Source organism: Canis lupus, chromosome 34 (genome assembly GCF_003254725.2).
Source record: "Canis lupus dingo isolate Sandy chromosome 34, ASM325472v2, whole genome shotgun sequence".
Classification (NCBI taxonomy): domain Eukaryota; kingdom Metazoa; phylum Chordata; class Mammalia; order Carnivora; family Canidae; genus Canis; species Canis lupus.
Genome location: NC_064276.1, coordinates 571993 through 597780, shown reverse-complemented (window position 1 = coordinate 597780; position 25788 = coordinate 571993). Strand labels below are relative to the sequence as shown.

Sequence of the window (25788 nt, the reverse complement as noted above, 5' to 3'; positions counted from 1 at the left end):
GCGCGGGGAGCAGCGGGGGGAGCAGCCCGGGGAGCAGCGCGGGGAGCAGCGGGGGGAGCAGCGCGGGGAGCAGCGGGGGGAGCAGCGCGGGGAGCAGCGCGGGGAGCAGCGGGGGGAGCAGCGCGGGGAGCAGCGCGGGGAGCAGCGCGGGGAGCAGCGGGGGGAGCAGCGCGGGGAGCAGCGGGGGGAGCAGCGCGGGGAGCAGCGCGGGGAGCAGCGGGGGGAGCAGCGCGGGGAGCAGCGGGGGGAGCAGCGGGGGGAGCAGCGCGGGGAGCAGCGGGGGGAGCAGCGCGGGGAGCAGCGCGGGGAGCAGCCCGGGGAGCAGCGCGGGGAGCAGCGCGGGGAGCAGCGGGGGGAGCAGCGGGGGGAGCAGCGCGGGGAGCAGCGGGGGGAGCAGCGCGGGGAGCAGCGGGGGGAGCAGCGAGCCTGCTGCCGGGGGGGGGGGGGGGGGCCGGGCCGGGGCTCTGTCCGGGAGGGGGTGGGCCGCAGGCGGCCGCGGCAGGCGTGACGGCGGCGCTCGCTCCGGCAGCTCCTCCCCCCAGGGTCGCGTTCACCCCGCCGCGACCAGGAAAGCGCGGGGAGGGCTGCAGCAGCCACCGCACACGCACGCGGTCCCCGGCTGGATGAGTAAGCGCAAAGTCTGGCTGTTTTTATCCATCGCCACCCCCATCACCACGCTGCAAGGCCCAGAGAAGGAGATTCCAAGTACAGGACTTGGGGCCCCCGGGGGGGCGGTGCTCAGCCGGTGAGCATCTGCCTTGGGCCCAGGGCGTGACCCCGGGCCCGGGGATCAAGTCCCGCGTCGGGCTCCCAGCGGGGAGCCTGCCTCTCCCTCTGCCTGGATCTCGGCCTGTCTCAGGGTCTCTCATGAGTAAATAAACAAAATCCTTTACAAAATAAAAATCAAAAAATTAAAGTATATGAACTGTTTAAAACCGGGTGCGGGGCAGCCCCGGTGGCGCAGCGGTTTAGCGCCGCCTGCAGCCCAGGGCGTGATCCTGGAGACCAGGGATCGAGTCCCACATTGGGCTCCCGGCATGGAGCCTGCTTCTCCCTCTGCCTGTGTCTCTGCCTCTCTCTCTCTCTGTGTCTCTATGAATAAATAAATAAAATCTTAAAAAAAAATAAATAAACTTGTTAAAAAAAAAACAAAAAACGGGTGCGCGCTTTCCTGGCCCAGCGCCCTGTCACTGCCTGGGCGGGTGGGAGACGCCCCGCGAGCGCTCGGCCGCTCGGCCCAGGAGACCGGGGGCAGCCGCGCCTGGACGCTCCTCCCACGCAGCAGCCGCAGCCGCCTGCAGCTTTCTCCTAACAGTTTCCGCCGCTCATCAGAAACCTGCACCTGACAGGCGCACGACAGGTGGTCCGGTCCCTGAAGTGGGCCACTGGGGGCGAAGGGTCAGGCCTAGATGGTGGCACGGACAGACGTCCAGTTAGCGCTCGCCAGCATTGAACCGGGGAATGACTTCACGCTGCATGGGCTCAGCCTGATGCTTTTTATTTCACTCAGGGCTGGGGGAGGGGAAGGTTAAGAAAGAAAGAAAAGAAAGAAAGAAAAAGAAAGAAAGAAAAGAAAGAAATAAAGAAAAAGAAAGAAAGAAAGAAAGAAAGAAAAAGAAAGAGAGAGAGAAAGAAAAAGGGAGGGAGGGAGGGAGGGAGGGAGGGAGGGAGGAAAAGAAAGAAAAAGAGAAAAAAACAAATCCTAAGAAGAGTCCAGGGAAACTGAGTTAAGACCAAGCTAACACACAGACCTTTGCTCTACCACCACAGCTGGAATTCTAGGGCTAACACACCTTAACAGTTCTTCAGTCAAAGACAGGCCTGAAGGACATTATAATACGGGTCTAATTTGCAGGCCTAAGATCCATGGGGGAAAGAATGTCGCTAATGCTGGTTTCCCTGAGGCCATGGCTGTAGGCTGGTGTGCGCTGTGAGAGGTAAGGGGCAGAGCTGGCTATCTAGAATGTAGTAAATTAGGACATTTAGCCATGGAAGAGTCTTGGCAAATGTCTTGATATATAGGGCTGATATATGGAAAGCATGCTCTGGTGAAGCTTTATGTGTTATTAAAATAGTGACATATTTTTACAGTGGTTGACAAAAGGCTGCTGATCCAAAACCTCCTAGTGCTACCTCTTTTCTACCCCCACCTCACCCTCCCCCAACCATCCCAGAGCTGAAAATCAAGAGCGGGTGTCTGCAGGGGCCAACCCGGCACCTGCCAGCCTAGAGACGCACCAGCCAGTTCACAGTAATTGCCATTGCCACATACAAACCCCACCCCCTGTGTGTCCCTCCAGCCACAGAGGGCCGGGACAATAGCTCTGGGAACATGCCCAATGGCAAGGGCCCAGAAATAGCCTTCTCCCAAGGCACCCTCAGGAAATGCAACCCCACAAAGTACCACACAGATATTTTCATGTATCATCCGTATGTTTACACCGGTCCTTAATGGCAGGACTTTTCCCATTTAAGGCTTCCTCAAACCTTGAAGTCACCAAAGTACAAGTAATTATATTACACTTTTTATTGTGTAAAGAAAAGTCTAGGACAGAGGACATTCAAATAATTAAGAAATGGTAGGCTAAATATTAGCCAATGTGGAACCAAGACTCTGAGATCCTTCAAACTCATCGGGAACTAGGTCTTCCATGAAGGGGCCAGTTAGAAAATTTCCCTTCCTCTGTTAAGCTGTCTCCAATCAGTATTAAATCTCCTCACTAAGTTGGAGTTTTTAATCATAGACAGTATGGGAGAAAAAATGTGTCCATACAGATGGGCCAGGCTTGATGCTACATGCTTTCCATGCAATCCTCATGGGCCCTGACACTGAATTAATGACCCCTTTTATGGATAAAGAAACTGAGGCTTAGAAAAATTAACTCATTTACTCAGAGTCCTAGAAGCTGGAAGGTGGCAAACATAAATTTGGAAGCCAGGTCTGTGTCATTGAAAAACCCCATCTGAACCACTGTCCACCTACTACTGTCTCTTCAATGACTAGCATATAGTATTTGCTCATGCTATTCCTGTATCACGAGGTTACATAGTTATTAGGTTTGAAAAAGGAAAAAAAAAAGCTTGTGAGAAGTGTGATGTCAAAAAGAGCATGAGCTTTGAGGAGGAAGTCAGCTATTAGCCTCCAGAGAGAAATAGGTGTCCACAAGCTTCAGGGAGGCTCCTTTTTCAGGTGCCATCTGGCCACACCCCATTCACCTGCCTCAGAAGAGGTGTCATCTCCACTGGCCAAGCAGACTCCATCTCCTCTAAGCTGCTTGTCAAACATCACTTTCTCTGTATAGACAATTACTGCTATGTACTTAGGTATTTTTCCTCTGCTAGACACTAACCTCATTCAAATCAGAATTCTTGAATAATCTCTTTCCTTTTTTTCTGCACATCCCATCCATGTTTCACACAACATTCATATCAGCTGAATGAATGAATGAGTGTGGGAGATGACCTTCTCTTTCCCTCTGGCATGCTATGCAAGTTGCACCCAGCACAACACAGGAGATGCCAAAAAAGCAGTTGGATGGAGGAGTACATGAGTGTGGGGATGCAGAACTGGTTCTTGGCCTGCAGGGATTCACATAAAAAGGTAGTGCAAGTAGGGATGTAGCTAAGAAAACAACACACGTAGACACATAAGACATGGTTACAGCCAGAGAAAAGCCCTGGCCAAATTTTATTTGGAAGCCTAACCTGGAAGGAGTATCTTTCTGATTCTATGCTGACTTTTCGTAAAGCAGGCCCCACTTTACACCCTACATCACCAAGTGATGGTGATCGGTAAGACCTAGATGGGCCTCTACACACCGCATCAGATTGTGATGAGCCTTTCTTGAAAGTCCTGCATTTCCATCATTATTTGTGTTCTTCTGACATAATCAGATATACTGCCACCTGAAGTATTTACCTCAGATACCAAGTTCTCAGAATATGTCTTTATTTCTTTTTTGAGGTTTTATTTATTTATTTATTTGAGAGAGAGAGTGTGTGTACAAATGTGTGAGAACAGGAGTGGTGGGAGAGGAGCAGAGGGGAGGGAGAGGGGGAGGAGAAAGAATCTCAAGCAGGCTTTGTGCTGAGCAAGGAGCTCCATGGGGGCTCAATATCCTGGCCTGAGCTGAAAACCAAGAGTGGGACCATTAACGACTGAGCCACCAGAGTCCCCCAGAACTTCTTTAAGAAGGACCAAATTCAAATCAAATGATCACTTTTTTCCCTCCTCAAATTCTTATTTAAATTCTAGTTAGTTAACATATAGTGTAATATTAGTTTCAGGAGTAGAATTTAGTGACTCATCACTTACACACAACACCCAGTGCTCCTCACAAGTGCCCTCCTTAATTCCCATCACCCGTTTAGACCATCCCACCACCGTCCTCCCTCCATCAGCCTTCAGTTTGTTCTCTATTGTTAGGAGTCTCAGGGTGTGGGGCGCCTGGGTGGCTCCATCAATTAAGCCTCTGTCTCTTTGCTTCAGCTCAGATCATGATCTCGGGTGTAGAATCAGGCCCCCTTAGGGCTCTGTACTCCATGGGGAGTTTGCTAGAGATTCTCTCTTTCCCTCTCTCTCTGCCCTTCCCCCTGCTCTCTCTCTCTCTCTCTCTCTCTCTCTCTCTCTAAAATAAGTAAGTATGGGACTCCCGGGTGGCTCAGTGGTTGGGGGGTCTGCCTTCAGCCCAGGGCGTGATCCTGGAGTCCTGGGATTGAGTCCCTCATCGGGCTCCCTGTAGAGCCTGCTTCTCCCTCTGCCTGTGTCTCTGCCTCTCTATCTCTCTTTGTCTCATGAATGAATGAATAAATAAATCTTTTTTAAAAATAAAATAAGTAAATCTTTTTTTTTTAAGATTTTATTTATTTATTCATAGAAACACAGAGAGAGAATGAGAGGCAGAGACACAGGCAGAGGGAGAAGCAGGCTCCATGCAGAGAGCCTGACGTGAGACTTGATCCAGGATCTCCAGGATCATGCCCTGGGCTGCAGGCGGCGCTAAACCGCTGTGCCACCAGGGCTGCCCAGTAAGTAAATCTTTTAAAAAAGAGTCTCATGATTTGCTTCCCTCCCTCAAATGATCACTCTTAATATGGCAACATCTACTACTTCATTAAGTGAGTCCCTCTGCACACAGTCCTCACCCATGGATATTTGAAAAATAAAGTTTACCAAATCACTTACAATATTTAGGTCAAATGGATGTTAGTTGGCCCTACACCAGTCACAGAGACACATGTCAAAATATAGAACTCAGAGCAGACACTCTTACCTTGAAACTAGCTTGCTACAAGATAGGAGAACAGATATGTTTTATTTCATAAGAGCATTACTTAATGCAGAGTTAATTTTACCTAATTTGAGAATTATATGATGGTTATTGCAACAGTAGTTTATTCATTTCTACCTTCATGCCTTTTTTTAAAAAGGAGATATTTATTTATTTAAGAGAGAGAGTGCATGTGAGCAGGGGGAGGAGCACAGGGCAGGAAGGAGAGAGAGAGAGAGAGAGAGAATCATGAGAAGACCTCATGCTGAGCAGTCTGATGCAGGGCTTGATCTCACAACCCTGAGATCATGACCCCAGCCAAACCCAAGATTCCGACGCTTAACCAAATGAGCCACCCAGACACCTGTCATGCCATTTATTTATTTATTTATTTATTTATTTATTTATTTATTTATTGGAGTTCAATTTGCCAACATAGAGCATATCACCCAGTGCTCATCTCGTCAAATGCCACCCTCAGTGCCCATTACCCAGTCACCCCAATTCCCCTCCCTCCTCCCTTTCCACCACCCCTTGTTCGTTTCCCAGAGTTAGGTGTCTCTCATGTTCTGTCTCCCTCACTGATATTTTCCACTCATTTTCTCTCCTTTCCCCTTTGTTCCCTTTCACTATTTTTTTATATTCCCCAAATGGATGAGACCATATGTTTGTCCTTCTCCAATTGATTTACTTCACTCAGCATAATCCCCTCCAGCTCCATCCACGTTAAAGCAAATGGTGGGTATTTGTCGTTTCTAATGGCTGAGGAATATTCCATTGTATACATAGACCACATCTCCTTTATCCATTCATCTTTCGATGGACACCGAGTCTCCTTCCACAGTTTGGCTATTGTGGACATTGCTGCTAGGAACACGGGGTGCAGCTGTTCCGGCGTTTCTTTGCATCTATATCTTTGGGGTAAATCCCCAGCCGTGCAATTGCTGGGTGGTAGGGCAGATCTATTTTTAACTCTTTGAGGAACCTCCACACAGTTTTCCAGAGTGGCTGCACCAGTTCACATTCCCACAAACAGTGCAAGAGGGTTCCCCTTTCTCCACATCCTCTTCAACATTTGTTGTTTCCTGTCTTGCTAATTCTCACAATTCTCACTGGGGTGAGGTGCTATCTCATTGTGGTTTTGATTTGTATCTCCCTGATGTGCCTTCTTTTTTTAAAAAAACATTTTTTAAAACTATGTAAGCTTTATGCCTAATGTGGAGCTGGAACTCAGGACCCCAAGATCAAGAGTCACATGCTCTACTGACAGAGCCAGCTAGGTGCCCCTCTACCTTCATATCTTACATCCAGACAGAATGACCTTTTACATGTGAGTGAATTACCCTGTGCATCTACTAGTTACATGAAACATTGTCCTACTTGCCAGCTGCAAGGCAGGCCCCATGACAGTCTGAGCCAACTTCAAGAAGTTGTCCCTAAGAGTTGTCTTAACTCTAATGGCCAGGCCCTTGTACCCCTGAATCAACATGGATGCAGGCTTCCCAGGAAGGGGGCATGACTGCTTCTGGCAATGGAGACACCCTCTGAAGAGGGTGACAGCTGAAGGCCACCTGCTGACACTATTCCCAGCAGCTGAGGCAACCAATCTGTCATTGAAGGGGATCTGGATGGCCCACATAGAGCGCACCACAAATACACCATCGAATCAAGAGATACTCACAAATACATAGGAAATCATAATGCACTGTGATGGGAATGGCATAAGGTCAGCTATAGGGCCTCTGTGGGCATCTAATTGACATTGTACATGTTTGGGGATGACAGAAGCTCCTCTGGGGGAAAATCTCATGATGCTGAGCTGTGACAGGTGTGATGGCTGCAGTGACATAAGAAGAGGGAAGCACACATGCAAAGAACCAGAGTACAAATAGCTGAGGGTGACGAGGAAAGATAAGGATAAAGGAGAAATATGGGCCAGATTTCATTGACCTTATCGAAGAAGATTAAGAATAGCAGTAGGGAGCCATGGAAGGATTCTCAGCAAGGCAGTGGTGTGATTAGAAAGAAGTGCATTTCAACAGATTGTGATAGATGCATGATGGTGAATAAAGTGGAAGGGGGAAGCCTAGAGCTCTAGGGGAAGCCTAACAATGTTGAATGTTGTAGTCACCCAGGTAAGAGAAGATAGTGACTGCTGGAGATGGAAAGATGTGCACAGACTCAAGAGATATTCAGGTGGCAAAATCAGAAGAATCAGATGATGAACTGGAAGTAGGAAGTGTAGATGAAGAAACAAGTCAGGGTGATGACCAGATTCCTGGACGGATGACCATGGCACTTTCTGAGATGGAGTAGGTTTTGGGGAAAGAAATAGGGAAGCATGATGGCTTTAGTTCTGGACATATTGAGTTGATGTCCAGGAGGAGACATCCACCAAGTGGCTGCCATGTGGGTCTAAGGCTCAGGAGTGACCACTGCACTAAAAATGCACAAAAGAGGAGTCATCTGTTCATCTATGGAAAAGAGAGTTTCTAGGAGCAGATGGAGCCTCCTGCAGATTTATGTGAGAAGAGACAGGAGCCTGGACTTAGCAGAACCACAAGCCCCATTGAAGTCTAAGGAATGATTGTATGGAGACATGCCTCACAGAAGAGCCTAGAAGACTTGAAATGTTAGCAGGGAAACCAAGAAAATATGGGGCAACACAAACCAAGAGGAGCGAGGGATAATAAAGGAAGATTGGTAAACTATAACGGGGTGCTCAACAAATGTGTCTAGTTTTCCCTAAATGCATTCTGAGCTGATAAGATAAATAAGGAAGTAGGAACTTGAAGACTACCCCCTTCCTTATGGATCAAGCTGACAACCAGCACCGTGGCCTTGGTGTATGGCAGTAATGAACTACCGAGAACTGAAACTTGGACCCCTAACTGGCCCAGGCCCAGCAGTACTGAACCCCCGTAGGCCTCCTCACACAGGCATGGACAAGGAACAGGGCGCCATGCTGGCCTCTGGCAGCAACTGCTCCCGAGAAAAACAGAGAGCAGCAGGACTGGACCTGCCCAGATCCCTTCTCAAAGTCACCTGTCAGGTAGGTCCACCCACATGGAAGGAAACACTGGGATTGTGAACAAATATCCCTGTGCTCCTCCCATTCACACCCACACAGTTGAGGATAGGAAAATATCCATTGAGTTATACTGGTGACAGTGGGCTCTGTGGGGTGTGGGGAAGAAAAGCAAACTGCAGTAGGCTAGGGTGGAACAGCAGGTGAGGAAGATGACAACCAGACTACATGACTGTTTTTTTTTTTTTTTTTAAGATTTTATTTATTTATTTGACAGAGAGTGTGTGCACAAGAAGGGGGAGCAGCAGGCAGAGGGAGAGGGAGAAGCAGGCTTCTTGCTGAGCAGGACTTGATCCAAGGACTCTGGGATCATGACCTGAGCCAAAGGCAGTTGCTTAACCAACTGAGCCACCTAGGTGCCCTATGTGACTCAAGTTTTGTTACAATGGCTACTCCTATAGGGTAGGGCTAGTGTTGACAGAGTTTAGTTTCATTGCATTAGTGTATTTTAGGATAACCCAAGTTTGAGGAGCTGGGCTGCCCCTAAAAGATGTTTTTTAAAAAAAGGTCTTAATTAACTTCCTAGGGAAAGATACAAGAAATAAAGCCATGAAATATGTTTTGTGAAGTTTCTAACCAATAGATGAACAAGGAGACTACCGGGTCAAGATCATGGAAAGCCAATGAAAAGCTGGGAAAAATCGTTGGTGTCCAGGGTATGTGCCTTTTTTCTCAAGATTATTCATTGAGCCAGAGTCACAAAATGGAGAAAAAGGATACAGAGCTTTTCGGAAGTCATTTTTAAAAAAGATTTTTGTTAAGATTTTATTTATTTATTCATGAGAGACAGAGAGGAGGGTCGGAGTAAGAAGCAGATTCCCCGAGGAGCAGGGAGCCTGATGCAGGACTTGATCCCAGGACCCGGGATCATGATCTGGGCCAAAGGCAGATGCTTAACTGACTGAGCCACCCAGATGCCACTAAAAGATTTTTTTTTTAAGATTTTATTTATTTATTCATGAGAGACACACACAGAGAGAGAAAGAGGCAGAGACACAGGCAGAGGGAGAAGCAGGCTTCATGCAGGGAGCCCGACGAGGGACTCTATTCCGGGACCCCAGGATCACGCCCTGGACTGAAGGCAGCGCTAAACCACTGAGCCATCCGGGCTGCCCCTAAAAGATGTTTTTTAAAAAATAATCTCTACATCCAACATGGGGCTTGAACTCAACACTGAGATCAAGAGTTACATGTTCTACCAACCTAGCCAGCCAGGTGCCCCTTTTTCAGAAAGAATTTAAACCAACCAGACAAACCAGAAAAGCACCACTGAACTCAATTAAGAATATATATTACTCGAAAACTTGTGTTCCTAAATAGATCTTCAATCTTCAGTGGGCTCAACAAAAGTACAAGTATGACCCTCTCATGTCCTGCCTGTTCCAGCACGGGTTAGGTAGCTCTCTCCATCTGTCTCCTCACCATCTAGGACATGTGGCCCACAGCACTGATGTGAATAGGGAATGGACAATAGAAATTCACAAACGGGAGTGTCCTTATCTCACTGGACAGAATATAGTCATATGGCCCCATCTAACAGCAAAGGAGTTTGGGAATTATAGTCTCTAGGCCCTTGAAGCAGAGAAAAATGGATACTGGGGAGCTCCAGCAGACTACCTCACAGAATGAGAACCTCACATAAATACAGGGCTTCCTCAGTAACCTTGAGGAAAGGCATAAATGTTTAAATTAAAGAAATAAATACCACTGAAATGGAAATCATGATCCATGGCATAAAATCATTAGTGGCACAATACCTAGCAGAGTGGGGCTCAATAAATATCTATGGATCAATTCAGTGAGTGCCTGCTAAATTTTGAAGTTGAAGAGATACAGAAAACACTAGCAACAACCAAAGGCTTTCCCCTCAAATGCTGAAAACATTCTGGTTTTGCTCTCTTACTCAAGTTGCCCCCACACCCTATATTTTTGGCTGCTGGTTTGGAGGCCATAATCAAGGGCAAGGTAAAGAGAGAAGCTTAGAAAGCAGAGTGGTTGGGCTGGGTGAAAACTAGCCACTAAAACAACCTTGCTTTGGTAGATTTTACTTTGCTCTTTCCTTTATTTTCCAAGGGGATATGGCTTCCAGGGGATGCTTATCCACACTGGTGTGGCTCCTGTGGTCCTGGAGAGGGCCTGTAGGACTCCTAAAACCTCAGGGCCTGCTAATGTGGGGAACCTCTTTGAAACATTCAATTGCATAATTGGAGAAAAGGTTTAAATGGTCTTGTGGGAGGCAAGAGCTTTTCTAAGATTCCTGCTTAAAAAGTAAGTGACAAAAATTAGATTTTGCAATTCATTATTTCAACAGGCATTTTTTGAACATTTACTGAATCTGTGAAGGGTGTATCAGATATGGTGAAGGGTGCAAAGAACAAATGGACTGCTCTGAGCTCGAGGAGCTAGTGGGAAAGATAGACATTTAAATGCCTCATTGGAAAAAAGATGTCTCATTGGATTATAAGGAGAAGTGCCTATAGATAGAATGATGAAGAAGTTAATATAGAGTTGGTGAGAGGTGCTCATAGAGTTGGTGAGAGATGCTCACATCAGAGCATCAAGAGCAAAGGCCCTGCGGTGAGTGAAGGTTTAGTGGAAGACTCTGGAATGGTGGGTGCTCTCTGGATGTACTCCTCTAGATCTGTATAGTTAAGTGACTGAGGTCTGGTCTGAGTCACAGCACTCTAAGGGGGCTTCCTGCCCAGACCCTACACCAGGTATGGGTATCAGGATCTTGGAACTGTAGGGTCCCTGAGACACCCTCAGACCTTCTTCTTGGAGCAGGCTCCCAAAAATGTGAGTTTGAAATAAAGGCTCCAGGAGATTCAGACACTAACAGGGTGGATCTTTAGTGTCATGCAAAGAGTCTGAAGAGTGTTCTAAAAGGCAGAGAATGAATCAAAGGTTTTTGAGAAAGCTCACTGGGATTTTGGTCAAAGGAGCAATAGTTGGGGACAACACTGAAGTGTGGGGAGGTCCAGGGGAAGGGCCTGTCACAGAGATAGATGCCTTCTTTCCCCCACAAGGCACTGTACCCCTTTGTGACGTGCCCCGCCTTTCCCTAGCCTTAAGCACTTAGAGAGACAAATCATGTTCCATTATTGTGTATGTTCAACTTTCACTGGCTTGCTAAACTCACCACTATAATACAGAGTCTCAAGGTCTTACAAAGCAGCAAAGCTCCCTGCCCTAAGCACTTGGAGGAGTTCCAGGACATCTCACAGATGTATGTCCCCTCGACTGGGTTCAGCAGGTCCTGGCTCTCCCCCGTATACCCCACTGGCTGCCATGATCCCTCCTGAAGCTCCACCTCTGAAATGACCAGCCGGAGCCTTGGGAGGCCAAAGACAGAATGTGGGTTGCAGGCGAATGAAAAGAGACAGCCATGGTTCTCTGGCATGAAGGGGTCTTGTAGCTACCTATGTCTTGAACTCTACTATGTAATAGATTTGGTTACAAGCACTTTCAGTTTTCCCTTCTGGCCAGACTTGTGACCCAGACTTGCATCCAGGAGGCTGGACCAAAGCCCATTCTCTTCTTTGGATTTTCACTCTCTGCCCACAGTTTTGCTCCTGGTTCAAGCTCCTCACGCCTGGATCCTTCTCCCCTGTAGATGAGTTCTGGCACCAGAGGCTCCTTAGACAAACTCTACCAATGGACCACTCCACCTGCATGTAGAGATACTCAAGCTGTGGGTATGGCTAGCTCCCTTTGCAGGCGGTTCTTTTTTTTTTTTTTAAGATTTTATTTATTTATTCATGAGAGACACAGAGAGAGAGAGGGGCAGAGACACAGGCAGAGGGAGAAGCAGGCTCCATGCAGGGAGCCTGACGTGGGACTCGATCGCCGGTCTCCAGGATCACACCCTGGGCTGCAGGCGGCGCTAAACCGCTGCGCCACCGGGGCTGCCCTGCAGGTGGTTCTTTAGAAATATGATTCCCAAAGGTTCACCAGTTATACCTAGACATGGCTAAGCACCCCTATCTGCCGAAATCCATGTCATGTGACTATGTCACATGGACACAACATTTCTCCTGTCAAACCTCTTTAGTTTATATTTGTAAAATGGGGGTGTTGGTTTAGGTAATCCTTTTTGGCTGTAAGATTCTTAATTTTAAGTTATGTTAGAAGGCTACTGCAATAGTCTGAACATACGATGATGAATGCATGGAAAGAGAATCGTTGAAGATGACAAGGAGGTCACATAATTGAATAATAATAGTAATGACTAATAATAATGATAACAATGACCAAAATTCACTGAGTCTTTACAATGTGCTAGCTAGACCATATTCAGCAATTTACATGTATTATCTAATTGAAACCTCTGAACACCTGCAATGATGTAGGAAATGCTATTATCCCCATTTTATAGCTGAGAAAACTGAAGGTAAGTTTCTTATATTTACACAAATACAGCAGCTAATTTGGAATTTGAAACTAACTCTGATCATAGAAACATACTCTTAGTTACCATGCTACACAGCCTCTCAAGAAGGTTTTGATAAATATAGAAAGCACTGGAATCTTGAGAGAGAAGGTAGGCCCATGGCATAAAGGAAGATCAGGAAGGAGAGGAACTGTTCTGGAGTCTGTGTCTTACTCACAATTCAGTCTGATTCGTTTGTCTATCTATCTAACTATACATCATCTAACCACCTACTTATCTAACCATCCATCCATCCATCCATCCATCCAACCTTCTTCAGAAAAGAACTTGAAGAAATAGAGAAGTAAAAACTTTAAAAAGATGAGAGAATAAAAGCCACCTAACAAGGAGATTATTGTAAAACTGATGCAAATAAGCATGTCACTTAATTTTGAGCATCTTGATTTCCAAGGAATAAAAAGAAACACAGTGAGCTCCATAGTTTGCATTAGCTCATAAAAGGAAGCACAACCATCTGTCAGCAGAGACAAACTTTCCTACTACCAAATCCTAAAACAGCTAACACATGGGTCTTTATTTATTAAAGGAAAATTAAATAACATAAGGCTAGCATCTTCAAATGCAGATGAGTCCCAATAAAGGCAGAGCCCGTCATGTTGAATCTTTTTTATTTCTATAGGACTCTAGGGTAAAATTATCTGGACATATTGTCTAGAGTGGTTTGGAGTTCTGCACTGGGGAGGTCCAAGGATATGTGACTTATTGCTTCTCTATAATTCAATATACTCTTGCCTTCACCTTATCATTGGCTTCTCCTTCATTCTGTCTCAGGAAAAGTAAAGATATGGGGGCACCAATCAGATAATATCAGAGAGAGAGTGGAAGAGACAGGAATGCGAGAAGACCAGGGACCCCAGGAGATGTGGGAACTGGGAAGTAGGGAAGTGGATGAAAAACATGGCTTGTAAATGCCATGTCTCACTACAAAGAGGTGCTTCTAGCTAGAGACCCACCAGGTGATCGCAGGAAAAGGGTTTATTGTAGGAGCTCAGGGAAGGGGACAGGCACCTAGGCCAGAATAAGGCAGCGCTCTGGGCCTGACCCTCCCCTATCACTCCCTGCACTTCCCCTGCTGCCCAGATGCCATTCCTCATCTCCTGTCTCCATGTTTTCTAACTGCAGTAGGAATGAGTTCAGTCTGGCTTGTCACCAGATGTTTTCTTACCCCTCTGATGAAGAGAGGTAGGGATGGAGGAGGGAGCAAACAGCTACCTGGTATAAGCAATGACTACATATGGGGTCTTCCTGGGGAAGAGCAGCTCCTGAAGGCCAAGCAGACAGTATTTCTTTCTCCATTTCAGTTGCCCAGGATCACACAGCTTGTGGGTGTTGGAGCTGCCACTGAAAACCAGTTCCTGCTGGTGATCCTTTCCCTCTATGATGACATCTACTACAGAAGTTATTCAGCTCTACTGGTTTTGAAAAGAAACCCAATCTGCTAATTGGGGTCCCTTGTTGCTTTGTGATGCCCTTGGTTTTACTCTGAGGCCAGAGAAAAAGAACAGGAAGGAAAAAGAGGCCCAAGGTTCTAAGAAATGGTTCCCTTGTGTCTCTTCTCATCACTAGGTCCCTAAGAGCAGGTGAGTGGGTGGGAGAAGGAGGGAAGTGCACGCAGGCCCCTTGGCTTGTGAGGGAAAAAATTTCTCTAACGGTGGCTCCAGAACATAGGGATCAGCGCCAGCTAAGGCCTGTCACCCAAGGGTCCCCCACTTTCCCTTTCTGGACATCTTTGTGCTTGGTGGGGGTCCCACACACTTGTGCATCTTCTGGAGCCTTCTCCCTGGGAGATGACAGTCTCTGGTTCCTAGGTTCTCTCCACCACTGTCTTCTATAAAGCGTTTTATAAACTTCTACTTTATTTCAAACCTTCTGATGAGTTCACAGAATCTCCCACTTTCAACCTGACATCACAGAATGTTCTCATACAATAATTCTCCCCATGTTATCTCATTCATTAGGAAGCAGAGTCCTTACAAAGCCCCTATGAGATTTTACATGATGAGGCTCTCATACTTCACTGACTAGGTCTCCTACTTTCCCCCACACTTGACTACAGTGCCCTCCCCTGTATGCCTCATGAAGCAGAGAATACTGGGTTGCCTCAGGGCCTTTGCCCTTGCTCTTGCCTCTCCTTTAGATCGCCATCCCCCAGATATCCACTCAATTCATTCCCTTGTTCTGATTCTTTGCTCAAATGTCACATCTAATATGGCTCACTGTCTCTTGCCCCAACCTTCTCCCCATTTCCTATCTAACTCCTCTCCATTGTGCTTCTTGTCATTGGACCACTATTGTCTGCCATCTCGTAGGGGCTCAATAAATATTTACCGCATGAATAAATTGAGACTTCTAGAAAAGTGCCAAACTAGAAACGAAATTTTTACATGTATTGCTTCCTGTGTGCAATGGGAGGCCTTCCGTGAATACTGATGACCCTAAAATCTAGATCTTCACAACCTCTACAAAAATGAACAAGGCTAGAATTTTCTCAGGGTCTACACTAGACAGAAACAAAAAGACTAGCTCTAGGAAAAAGCAAAGTACTTGCTCTTTTATTGGTGCCTTCTTTTAAAAAAAAGTTTATTTTTTTTTAGTAACCGCTGCACCTAATGTGGGGCTCAAACTCATGACCCTGAGATCAAGAGTCGCATGATCTTCCTACTGGGCCAGCAAGGTGCCCCTTCTGGTGCCTTCCATTGCTGTTTTTCTTCTTTTATCCCTCATTACTCTGGGACAACCCTCGGCTAATCCACTAATCCTCTCTATAAGGCATTAGGTGATAAAGGTTTAAGGTGTTAGTACTCCCAGGAGTACTAACACTTTAAAGAGAAATCTTCAGAAGTTGACTGGGATCAGAATCGGCTGAATCTCACCTGTAGAATTTCTGATTCTGTATATTTTGGGCAGGGGGTTCAATTTAGAACTCCTGGAGTTAGTGGCCGGGAACAGAAAGACAGCAGTCCCTAAGGAATGAGCTCGTAATGTTGATCAGCTTGAAGCCAAGGCAGCAATAGAGTCATTACCAGTTATTCTATGCACCCTTCTCCTTTATGGGTCAGTAATACGAAAACCTTGCAACTCTCAACCCTCGGCTCTTCTCAAAGTTGAATCTTCCTTTAACTTTCCTTCCTGTATTATCGGGCTTCCTTGCTAGCAGGACCAACATCTTCATCAACATCTATCCCAAACACAGGCAGGCAAAGGCATGTATGTACACACAGATGTGCACGCACACATGCGCGCGCGCGCGCGCACACACACACACACACACACACACACACACACACACACCTTTTGCCCCCTATCTACCTCAAATCTTCCCAAATTCTATTTTGTTTCTTTCTCAGGCTCATTCCATTGAATTTCCTCTTCCACCTCCCACTGGCTACTCAGAGCTATCTCAATGACTGGAAAAAATACTGGAGTGAAGGGGCTCAAGAGACTCTTACCAATCAATCTTCAAGGTCACTTAGCAGTTCCTGGAGCCCCATGCCTGTGAATATGAGTTCAAAGCAGGCTCTGGCTTGGACCTTTCTGGCTTAGTGGAGGTCACTCCAAATCAAAGAAATCCAAGAAGCTGAGTTCATCTGCAATCATTTGTGAGACAACTTAGCACAGCCTGGGCTAAATTAGATGCCCTGACTCTGGTGAATCTGCTTTCCCCTTCTATATGTTTCTTAATCTGCCTCAGAACAAACTGCAGACTCTAGGTAAATTTATGCTCTTTAGCTCAAATTTGATAGCTCAAATTTAGAGTTCAAGTTCCAACTCTGGCCAGAGGTCGGGCATTGTACCTTGAGTTATCATCTGGATATTTCCATAGTATGTCCTCATTAACATGAATTTACCCCCATAGCTAATCAAGCTGAAACTCTCCACATCTCTCTGGATTCTTTTCCTTTATCTTAAGCATCTATCAAACATTATCTATAAGATCAATGTATAGGGACACCTGGGTTGCTCAGCGGTTGGGTGTCTGCCTTTGGCCCAGGGCATGATCCTGGAGTCCTGGGATTGAATCCCACATCGGGCTCCCTGTATGGAGCCTGCTTCTCCCTCTGCCTATGTCTCTGCCTCTCTCATGAATAGATAAATAAAATCTTAAAAAAAAAAGTATAAATTTCTCTCCAGAACTTCACTCAAACATTTGGAGGACTTGATTAGCACATTTGGAGGACTCGATTAGTTTGTATGTTTCCTAGGGCCACCAAAACTTTAAGTCTCACAAACGGGGTGTCTTAAAAAAATAGAAATGTATTACCTGAGTTCTGGAGGTTAAAAGTCTGAACTCTGGATGCCATTGGGGCCCTGCTCCTTCTGAAACTGGTAGGGAAATCCTTACTTGCCTTTCTCTTAGCTACTGGTGGTTTGCTGGTGATCTTTGGCGTTCCCTGGCTCATAGATGCACCATTCTTGTCTTCTGTCTCCATGTGCCATCCTCCCCATATGTCCTCATATGGCTATTTTTTAAAAAAAGATTTTATTTATTTATTCATGAGAGACACAGAGAGAAGGCAGAGACACAGGCAGAGGGAGAAGCAGGCTCCATGCAGGGAGCCCAATGTCACATAATAACCACAGCTGGGAAGTGAGGTTTCTCAGCAGGCCATGGGTTCTGGTAAGAAAGAGAGAAAGGACGGTGAGTAGACAACTTGCAAGGTCTCCCCAGCTGGCTTTCTCCATTTCTTCTGCTTCATACCCTTGTGCCTCAGTTCTAGGTACACAGGAGACACGCTGACACTTGCATGCTGATGGCAAAGGATCTCTCCAAGTGTAGGCAAGACATTAAACACGAACATGTAAATAATATAATGCAGCTCGTGATCAAATGCCAGGATGATTGGTGCCACAGGATACGGAGAAGGGAGAGAGGAATTTGAGTGATGTAGGAGCTTCGTGAAAGGAGGTAAAATTTGAGTTGAATTTTGAAGGTTGGGTAGGATCAACAGCAGCTGTCACGAAACCCTGTTTAGATCCCCCTACACACACTCAGATGGCAGAAGGGAAAAACCTGTGCGCAGTCTCTTTTTCTAATTGCAGTCTGGGTGAGGCTTCATACATGTCCAATACTTAGTCACAGGTCTTCTGTATCATTCTCTTGGAAATGTCTCTACCTGAGATGGAATTGGTCAATACCTGGAGTTCAACCCTAGAGAGATCTTTTTGCCCAAACACATACGTCTTGGCCAAATACATTCTCTTTCCACCCTGATCCCCTACACCCGTAGCAGTCATTGCCATGTAGGCACATTTCCTGTTAGGCCAACTCCCAACATCCATTGCTTGACTCCACCCAAGAACCCTCCAACAGAATTAGCCTTTTCCAGATGTCCCTTTCCAGGTACCAGCACTGAGGTATTGCTGACCTTTCTGTGGCTGCGAGATTTCTAATGCATCCCCCGGCCCCCCGGCTCCCTACCCCAGTGGTGTTTTTTTTTTTTTTTTTCAATTTTTGACCTTTTTCCACCATTTAGGCGGGAATTAGAGGAGTGGTGGCTCTGTATTCACTACCTTGGGTGGGTAGGGTTACTATGAGTGGGAGGCAAAGAAAAAAAAAAGAAATAAATCAGCATTTGACTTCTGAATTTCTAGATATACTTCTGGAACCCATGACGGGAGGAATAATTGGAGGTAAAGGGTTTTTGAATACTAAAACTGAGTTTCCAGGCACCTGGGTGGCTCAGTTGGTTGGGTGTCTGCCTTCAGTTTAGGTCATGATCCTGGAATTCCACATCAGGCTCCCTGCTCAGTGGAGATTCCTTCTTCCTCTGCCCCTCATCCTGCTCATCTGCTCATGCTCTCTCTCTCTCTTTCTTTCTCAAATAAAATAAAAGAAAGGAAACTGAGTTTCCTTTTTTTTTTTTATTTTAAAGGTCGTATTTATTTATTTATTTATTTATTTATTTAAGATCTTATTTATTTATTCATAGAGACAGAGAGAGGCAGAGACACAGGCAGAGGGAGAAGCAGGCTCCATGCAAGAAGCCTGATATGGAACTTGATTCTGGATCCCAGCATCACTCTCTGAGCCAAAGGCAGATGCTCAACTGCTGAGCCACCCAGGCGTCCCAAAACTGAGTTTCCTTAAGAACACAAAGGTTATGCCAAAAACAATAGATTTGGAAGAAAACATGATGAAACTGGAGTGAGATTTACTCCTTCAGAGAAAATGATTCTGCAGTTTAGGGTAAAGGAGATGGATAGCATTAAATCCTGATGTCTCTGGGAAAGGAAGTCTGTGCTCAGGGGGGTTTGAGGGACCTGGGAACAGAGAGAACTTGGCCTCATTTTCTGGGGCAGGGTGGGTGATAGTGGTGGGCCTGAGCTCCCCAGTGAGCACCTGAATGTTTTCCTGAGTTGTTGGCAGTAGCTCAGGAGGGCACCGATTGCCAGCAAACCTTGAGAGGCCCCATGGTTAGGTGAGGAGAATACAACAGCAGAAGGCAGCAAGGTCATAGCAATGGCCAGCAATCTGGGCACGAGTGTCAAAGAGAGGGACAGAAATGGGACAAGCTTCTGCCCTGGTGCCACTATGAACCCATGATGACCAAGGACCAGGTGCAACCTCCCTATCTCCACCCTGTGCTAGCACCAAGAACTCTGGGTGCTTGGCTATGGCCTTCAGGAGAAAGCACTCAACTGACAGGGAATATTTCCAGAGATCTGAGTTTTACTTGAAGTAAGATTAAGCTTCTGCCATGAGGAGTAGTAGATGGAGACAGAAATTACCCCACAGAAAAATGTGGAAAAGAAACATTGTCATCACACCTGACATGATGGCCTGTGAAATTTGGACCTATTGCATTTTTTCTTTTTGAGATACTGTACAGATAATTAAATTTTTGAGAAATAAGCTTTTACTTTAAAGTAGATTTAAATTTACGGAAAAGTTGTAAGTATAGTAGAGTTTCCCTATACCCGACACTGAGTTTTCCTATATTAATAAATCAGTATTGACTTGTTATTATTACCTAAAGTTCATATATTATTTGTTATTAAAATTTTCTTATTTTTTACCTAATTTTCTTTCTTTCTTTCTTTCTTTCTTTCTTTCTTTCTTTCTTTCTTTCTTTCTTTCTTTCTTTCTTTCTTTCTTTCTTTCTTTCTTTCTTTCTCAGCTCCAGGATCCCATCATGAATACTATATTAGAGTTAGTTGTCATGTTTCCTTGGGCTCCTCTTTACTGTGATGGTTTTTCTCTTATTTTTGATGACCTTGACAGTTTGGGCAAGTACTGGTCAGCCAGTTTGTAGAATGTTCCTTAATTCGGATTTGTTGGGGATCCCTGGGTGGCTCAGCGGTTTAGCGCCTGCCTTCAGCTCGGGGTGTGATCCTGGAGACCCTGGATTGAGTCCCGTGTCGGGCTCCCTGCATGGAGCCTACTTCTCCCTCTGCCTGTGTCTCTGCCTCTCTCTCTGTGTCTCTCATGAATGAATAAATAAAATCTTTAGGGATCCCTGGGTGGCGCAGCGGTTTGGCGCCTGCCTTTGGCCCAGGGCGCGATCCTGGAGACCCGGGATCAAGTCCCGCGTCGGGCTCCCGGTGCATGGAGCCTGCTTCTCCCTCTGCCTGTGTCTCTGCCTCTCTCTCTCTCTCTCTGTGTGTGCCTATCATAAATAAACAAAAAATAAATAAAATAATATAAAATCTTAAAAAAAAATCGGATTTCTTTGGTGTTTTTCTCATGACTAGACTTGGATTATGTATTCTTGAAAGTTAGACCACAGAGGTAAAAGGGCCATTTTCTTCACAGCATTTCAAGGGTAATACATACTACCATCCACATGGTTTCTTACTATATATATATATTTTTTTAAGATTTTATTTATTTATTTATTCATGAGAGACACAGAGAGAGGCAGAGACATAGACAGAGGGAGAAGCAGGCTCCTCACAAGAAGCCTGATGTGGGACTCGAGCCCGGGACTCCAGGATCACCACCTGAGCCAAATCAGAGGCACAACCGCTGAGCCACCCGGGGCGTCCCGGTTTCTTATTATTGATGTTAACCTTGATCACTGGCTAAATTAGTGTTTGTCAGGTTTCTCCATTGTACAGTCAGTCTCCCCCCCTTCCAGGTTATTTATTTATTTATGTATGTATGTATGTATTTATTTATTTATTTATTTATTATTTATTTATTTATGATAGTCCCAGAGAGACGCAGAGACACAGGCAGAGGGAGAAGCAGGCTCCATGCACCGGGAGCCCGACGTGGGATTCGATCCCGGGTCTCCAGGATCGCGCCCTGGGCCAAAGGCAGGCGCCAAACCGCTGCGCCATCCAGGGATCCCCCCCCCCACTTCCACGTTTTACTCTTGGGAAGGAAGTCACTCTTTGGAGCCCATAGGTAAGGACAGGAGAGTTCTATTACTAATTTCATTGAGGGCGGAGTATATACATAAATGGTTTGAAATTCTTCACAGGAGAGTTGTCTTCTCCATTTATTTCCCTACTTAATCATTCATTTGTGACAGTAGGGACTCATGGATGTTTATCTTGTAACTCTGGGTTATAATCAAGTATTGTTTTATTTGTTGCTCAAATTTTTCCAACTTTGGCCATTGGGAGCTTTTTCAACCGGCTCCTTTGTCCCTTTGACAGACTCTTTCTTTGTTATTTTCGATCCAAAAAAATTTTTTTGACCGCTTCCTTACCTTCTGGCACAACAAGATGCTCCAGGCGCGTCTTGTATATTCCTATACTGCAGCCTACTTCCCCCAGGAGACCCCCGTCTACGGGAGAATGGCGTCAGCGCCGGGCCTCCTCCTTGATCCCGGAGCGTCGCTCCTAAGTCTACTAAGCGGACACAGCAAGGAAGCTCGCGTGCATACGCGTCTCTAACGCTTTTTCTCCCCCCACGTCCGCTGGACGCTTGTATCCAGCTCGTCGTGGGTTCATACCGGCGTCTCCAAGCTGACCCAGGGCCCCAGGGCTCATGCGAGGGCCCTCTTCCTGTTCATGTCCCACCGTGATAAACCTGGTCTCCCCGTCCACCCTTCCTTTATTTAGTGGTTTCTTTCCGGTTACCACTGCGGTGGTTTAATCGGTCTTGTTTCTGTCTCTCCTGTTTTCCCGAGCATTGGCTCCTTGAGCCCCTCGCACCCATCCCTTGCGTTCACTCCTCTTGCAGCCACGACAGAAACGTTCTGCGCTTGAGTATTCGTCAAGTTCTGGTTCGACGCGGAACGTCCATAAGGCCGGGTGCCACCCATTCCCCATTCCCTTCGGTTTTCCCGGCAACCAGCGCCTTCCCCGTTCTCAGCGTTTCGGCGGATCAGGGACAGAGGCGCCGTGAGTCTGGAATCTCGTTTCTCAGACGAGAGAGCCTCGCGTCCCCGGGAGCTGCGGGCCCGCCGCGCTCGCCCCCGGCTGTGCACGGGCCCTGGGTTCCCTCAGCGACTCCCATGGAGGCCGCCGCTCGGCCAGTGCGGCCCGAGCCGAGGCACGCGGTCCCGCGGGCGGGGAGGGCGAGCTCGCCGCGGGAAGGACTCGCCCCGGCGGCCGCGCGCGCTCCAGCTCCGGCAGGGCCTGCAGCCGCCGCGGCGGACGGCTCGGAGCGCCCGGGTTCCCTGCGCGGCCCCGCCCCCGCCCCCGCCCGCCAGGCCCCGCCCCCCGCGCGGCCCCGCCCCACGCCGAGCCCACGCTCGGGCCCTGACGATGTTCACCGGAAATTCCCGAAGCCCCTCTCTTTTTATTTTTTCTCCTTCGGCTCCTTTCCCCGCTCTCCCTTTTCCTTTCACCCGGGTTCCCTCGGCCGTGATTTCCCCCCTCCCCCTCCTTCCTTCCCCGTTTGAAATCAAGATGGAGGCTCGCGGCTGCCGCCGGCGCCCGTGATCCCGGAGCTCCTGCCGGCCGCGGGCCCCCGCCCTTGCGACTGCGTGTCCCGCGCTCGGCCCGCGCCGCCGAGGCCGTGGCTCCGCGTCCCCGCCCCGCGGCCGGCTCGCGGCTCCCGGGCGGCGTCCCGGTCTATGTGGGCGCGCTCCCCCGGCCGAGCCGCCGCCGCCGCCGCCGCCGCCCGCCGCCGCCCCGGAGCTCCGCGTCCGCGCGCCGGGTGCGGGCAGCTGGGCGCTCGGCGCCGCCAGGCCCCGCGGGGAGCGGGCGGCACGCGGCGCTAGGGGCGCGGGGCCCGAGCCGGGCGCGGCCGCAGCCATGAGCGGCAGCAGCGGTGGCGCCGCCGCCCCCGCCGCGTCGTCCGGCCCCGCCGCCACGGCCAGCGCGGGGGGCTCGGGCTGCGGGGGCGGCGCGGGCGAGGGGGCCGAGGAGGCGGCCAAGGACCTGGCCGACATAGCGGCCTTCTTCCGCTCCGGTGAGTGCGACTGCGGCGCCGGCGCCCCCCGCCCCCCCGCCCGCCCGCCCGGGGCCGCTGCACCCCGGCCGGGCCTCGGCCCCGACCCCGGCCCCGGACCCCGGCCCCGCCCGGCCCCGGCGGCCACCGCTCCGCGGGGGGGGCGCCGGCTCTTTGTCTCGGCCGCGGGGGGGCCGCGGAAGGGCTGCGGGGACGGCGAGGGCGGAGGCCGCGGCTCGGGGGGGCGGCGTCGGCCGGGACGGCGGCTCGACCCCGGAGTCCCGCCCGCCCCCCCCGGCCTCTGTCGGCTTCTGGGAAGCGGCGCAGCCCCGGCAGCCGCCGCCCGGGGAGGTGAAGCGCGGCGGGCCGGGAGGCGCGGGAGCCATTGTCTCCGGGGGCGGCCCCCGCGGACTGCGCGCCGCGAGCTCCCGCGGGGCGCGGCCTGGGCGGCCCGGGTCGGGCGGGGAGGCGGCGTGCGGGGCGGGGCGGGACGGGACGGGACGGGGCGTCCCCGGGCGTCCCCGGGCCCCCGCGGTCCGCGCCCGCGCCGGTCCCCCGCCCCCCGCCCAGCCGGCCCGGCTCGGCTCGGCTCGGCTCGGCTCGCGCGTGCGGGCGGCGGCGGATGCGGGGCCCGGGCCGGAGGACGCAGCCGCGGCGCTGCGGGGCGGAGGGGGCGGAGGGGGCGGAGGGGGCGGGCGGGGGGCGCGTGCGCTCGGGGCCTCTGGGATCCGGTGATCCGGGTCAGCAGGAGCCGCTTGCTGCCGGAGGCCGGTGGTCACACACGCAAGTTGGCAGCGCCGGGAGATCCTGCTTGAGTATTGTCTTCCCCCGGCTGGCTTGATCTTTGCCAAGCGGGGATATTTTTGAGTCATTTTAACAGATTGGATGTGGCTGGGAATGACGGTACAGCGTCACTGCGGGTTAATATACTTCCCAGTGCTCCCTCCCTGCGTGAGGTCCTTGCAGAAAGCAAAGGTTTCGGAAATCATGAACTCCTCGAAAGGAAAGCTTTTCTGGGGGGAGAGGGTGGGGTGTATCGTCTTACCTCTTAATAGCAGAGCTGGGACGTCTTCCCTTCATGCCCTGAAGCTAGTCCAGCCCGTCTTTTCTCGGTCTCTACCACCTGTCACAGAATAATAGATTCTGTGCAGAATTCAGCTCCTCTCTTGTTAGAAAGCCTCCTGTGCCCTGGAGATGGAATTTTTGGTGCTTTTGAGACCGGACTTTCTTACATCTTTATTATGAACAGTAGAGAACTTACTTCTTTGGCTCAGAAGAGCCCAAAAGACATCAGGTCGGACTGGATGCCCACAGAAAACTTGCTCCCTGTCACTGGAGCCCTAACCAGGATTTATCTGAGGAGAGAAGTCTGTTGGTGGCCATGCCTAACCCCTATGCCTGCGCTTGCTTCCACGCCCCAGCTCCTGGTCAGGCTCAGTCTTGGGCAAAACCAGGCAGTGCTCTCACTGGTTTGTTCCTTTCTTTCACCCCCTAAAATGATTTGATGAGCCATACTTTTAGTTGTTTCATTTGGAATCAGGAGCCAGAACAGATTTTAAGTAGTAGCAGTTGCCCTGTCCCATCCCAAGGGCAGTCTGGAACATCTTTTTAAAGTGTTTCCCTCCTTTGGGCAGCTCTGAATCCCTGACCTAGATCTTGGCTGCAGCATCTAGGACAGTGATGTCTAGCAGAGGGTCGAGGGGGGACCATTCAGTTGGTTTCGTGGGGGTTGGGTGGGGGGTTTGGACCGGACAGATGAAGCAGGAGTGTGGGTAGGGTTCTCACCTGGTAGAGTGGCTCAGGCGGGGGAGGCAGCCTCCACCTGACTTTGATTGAGTATGGATGGCTGAAAGGAGAGGCCAAGTCCATCAGTAAAATCTGCTATTCTTTTCTAAGGCGTAGAAACACAGGAAAAAAAAGATTCTCATTGTGCACATTGGACAGATTAGGCTATGAACATTTTTCAAAAAGAGCCTGGTACAAGATTATCAAGGTGCCCTAGATAAAGCATTTCTGTTGGTTGCCTTTCATTTCTCAACCCTGGGACTGTTTGCTTGGCTACCTTATTTTCTTTCCTTCTTTTTATTCCTTCTTAGTCCTGCATTAAATTTTAACTTTGTAGTCCTGGATTGAAAACTGGTACCCATGGTTGGATGAAAGAAAGAGAAAGTCTTCAGCCTATTAGGGCTTTTTAAACAATTAGAGCAGTTCAGGAATAGAATGGGCTGCCATGTGATTTTTCCATTACTGGAAGTGCTCAAGCAGGGGCGCTGCCACCTGCCAGAGTTGAGTTGGGTGCTGGGGTTAGGACTTGCATTTCGAGAGGGGTCAGTGGGGAAACGGCTCAGATTCTGTGGCTTCCCCTGAGCCCCCAGCACCTAATGGTTACTCTCCACTTTTCTTTGGGTAGTTCATGGCTCCAGAGCAGTGATCCCCCTTTCCCTCGGCTTGGTAGCACCCAGCATCCACCTCACCCAAGGACTTAGCTGGTGTGTTGTCATTCCATTCCCCACTCAGGTCCTTGGTATGGAAAACTACCTATCCATTTTTGACAGTCCTGATTCTCCCTGTTACAAACCTGGCTCCAGCAGGCAGGTCAATTAGTGTCAAAGTGGATTGAAGAGAAATACATGGTGATGGCGTTTTAAAGGGGAACTAAGATTTTTCTGCGTTTGTGAAGTTCCAGCTCTAC

The 25788-nt window shown here is 48.9% G+C and overlaps 1 protein-coding gene across 5 annotated transcripts in view; it reads left to right on the top strand.

Moving 5' to 3' along the window:
• Positions 1-22508: 22508 nt before the first annotated feature.
• The window catches only part of TRIO (trio Rho guanine nucleotide exchange factor), a 354351-nt gene continuing 351071 nt past the window's right edge, over positions 22509-25788 (top strand). For 2 of the 5 annotated variants that reach the window (XM_025451456.3, XM_025451455.3), the window contains exon 1: positions 22509-23117. In XM_025451456.3, coding sequence (XP_025307241.3) covers positions 22961-23117 — 157 coding nt within the window. In that variant the 5' untranslated portion in view covers positions 22509-22960. The remainder of the gene's footprint in view (positions 23118-25788) is intronic. The other 3 variants (XM_049105659.1, XM_049105660.1, XM_025451453.3) reach the window with 3 other exon arrangements.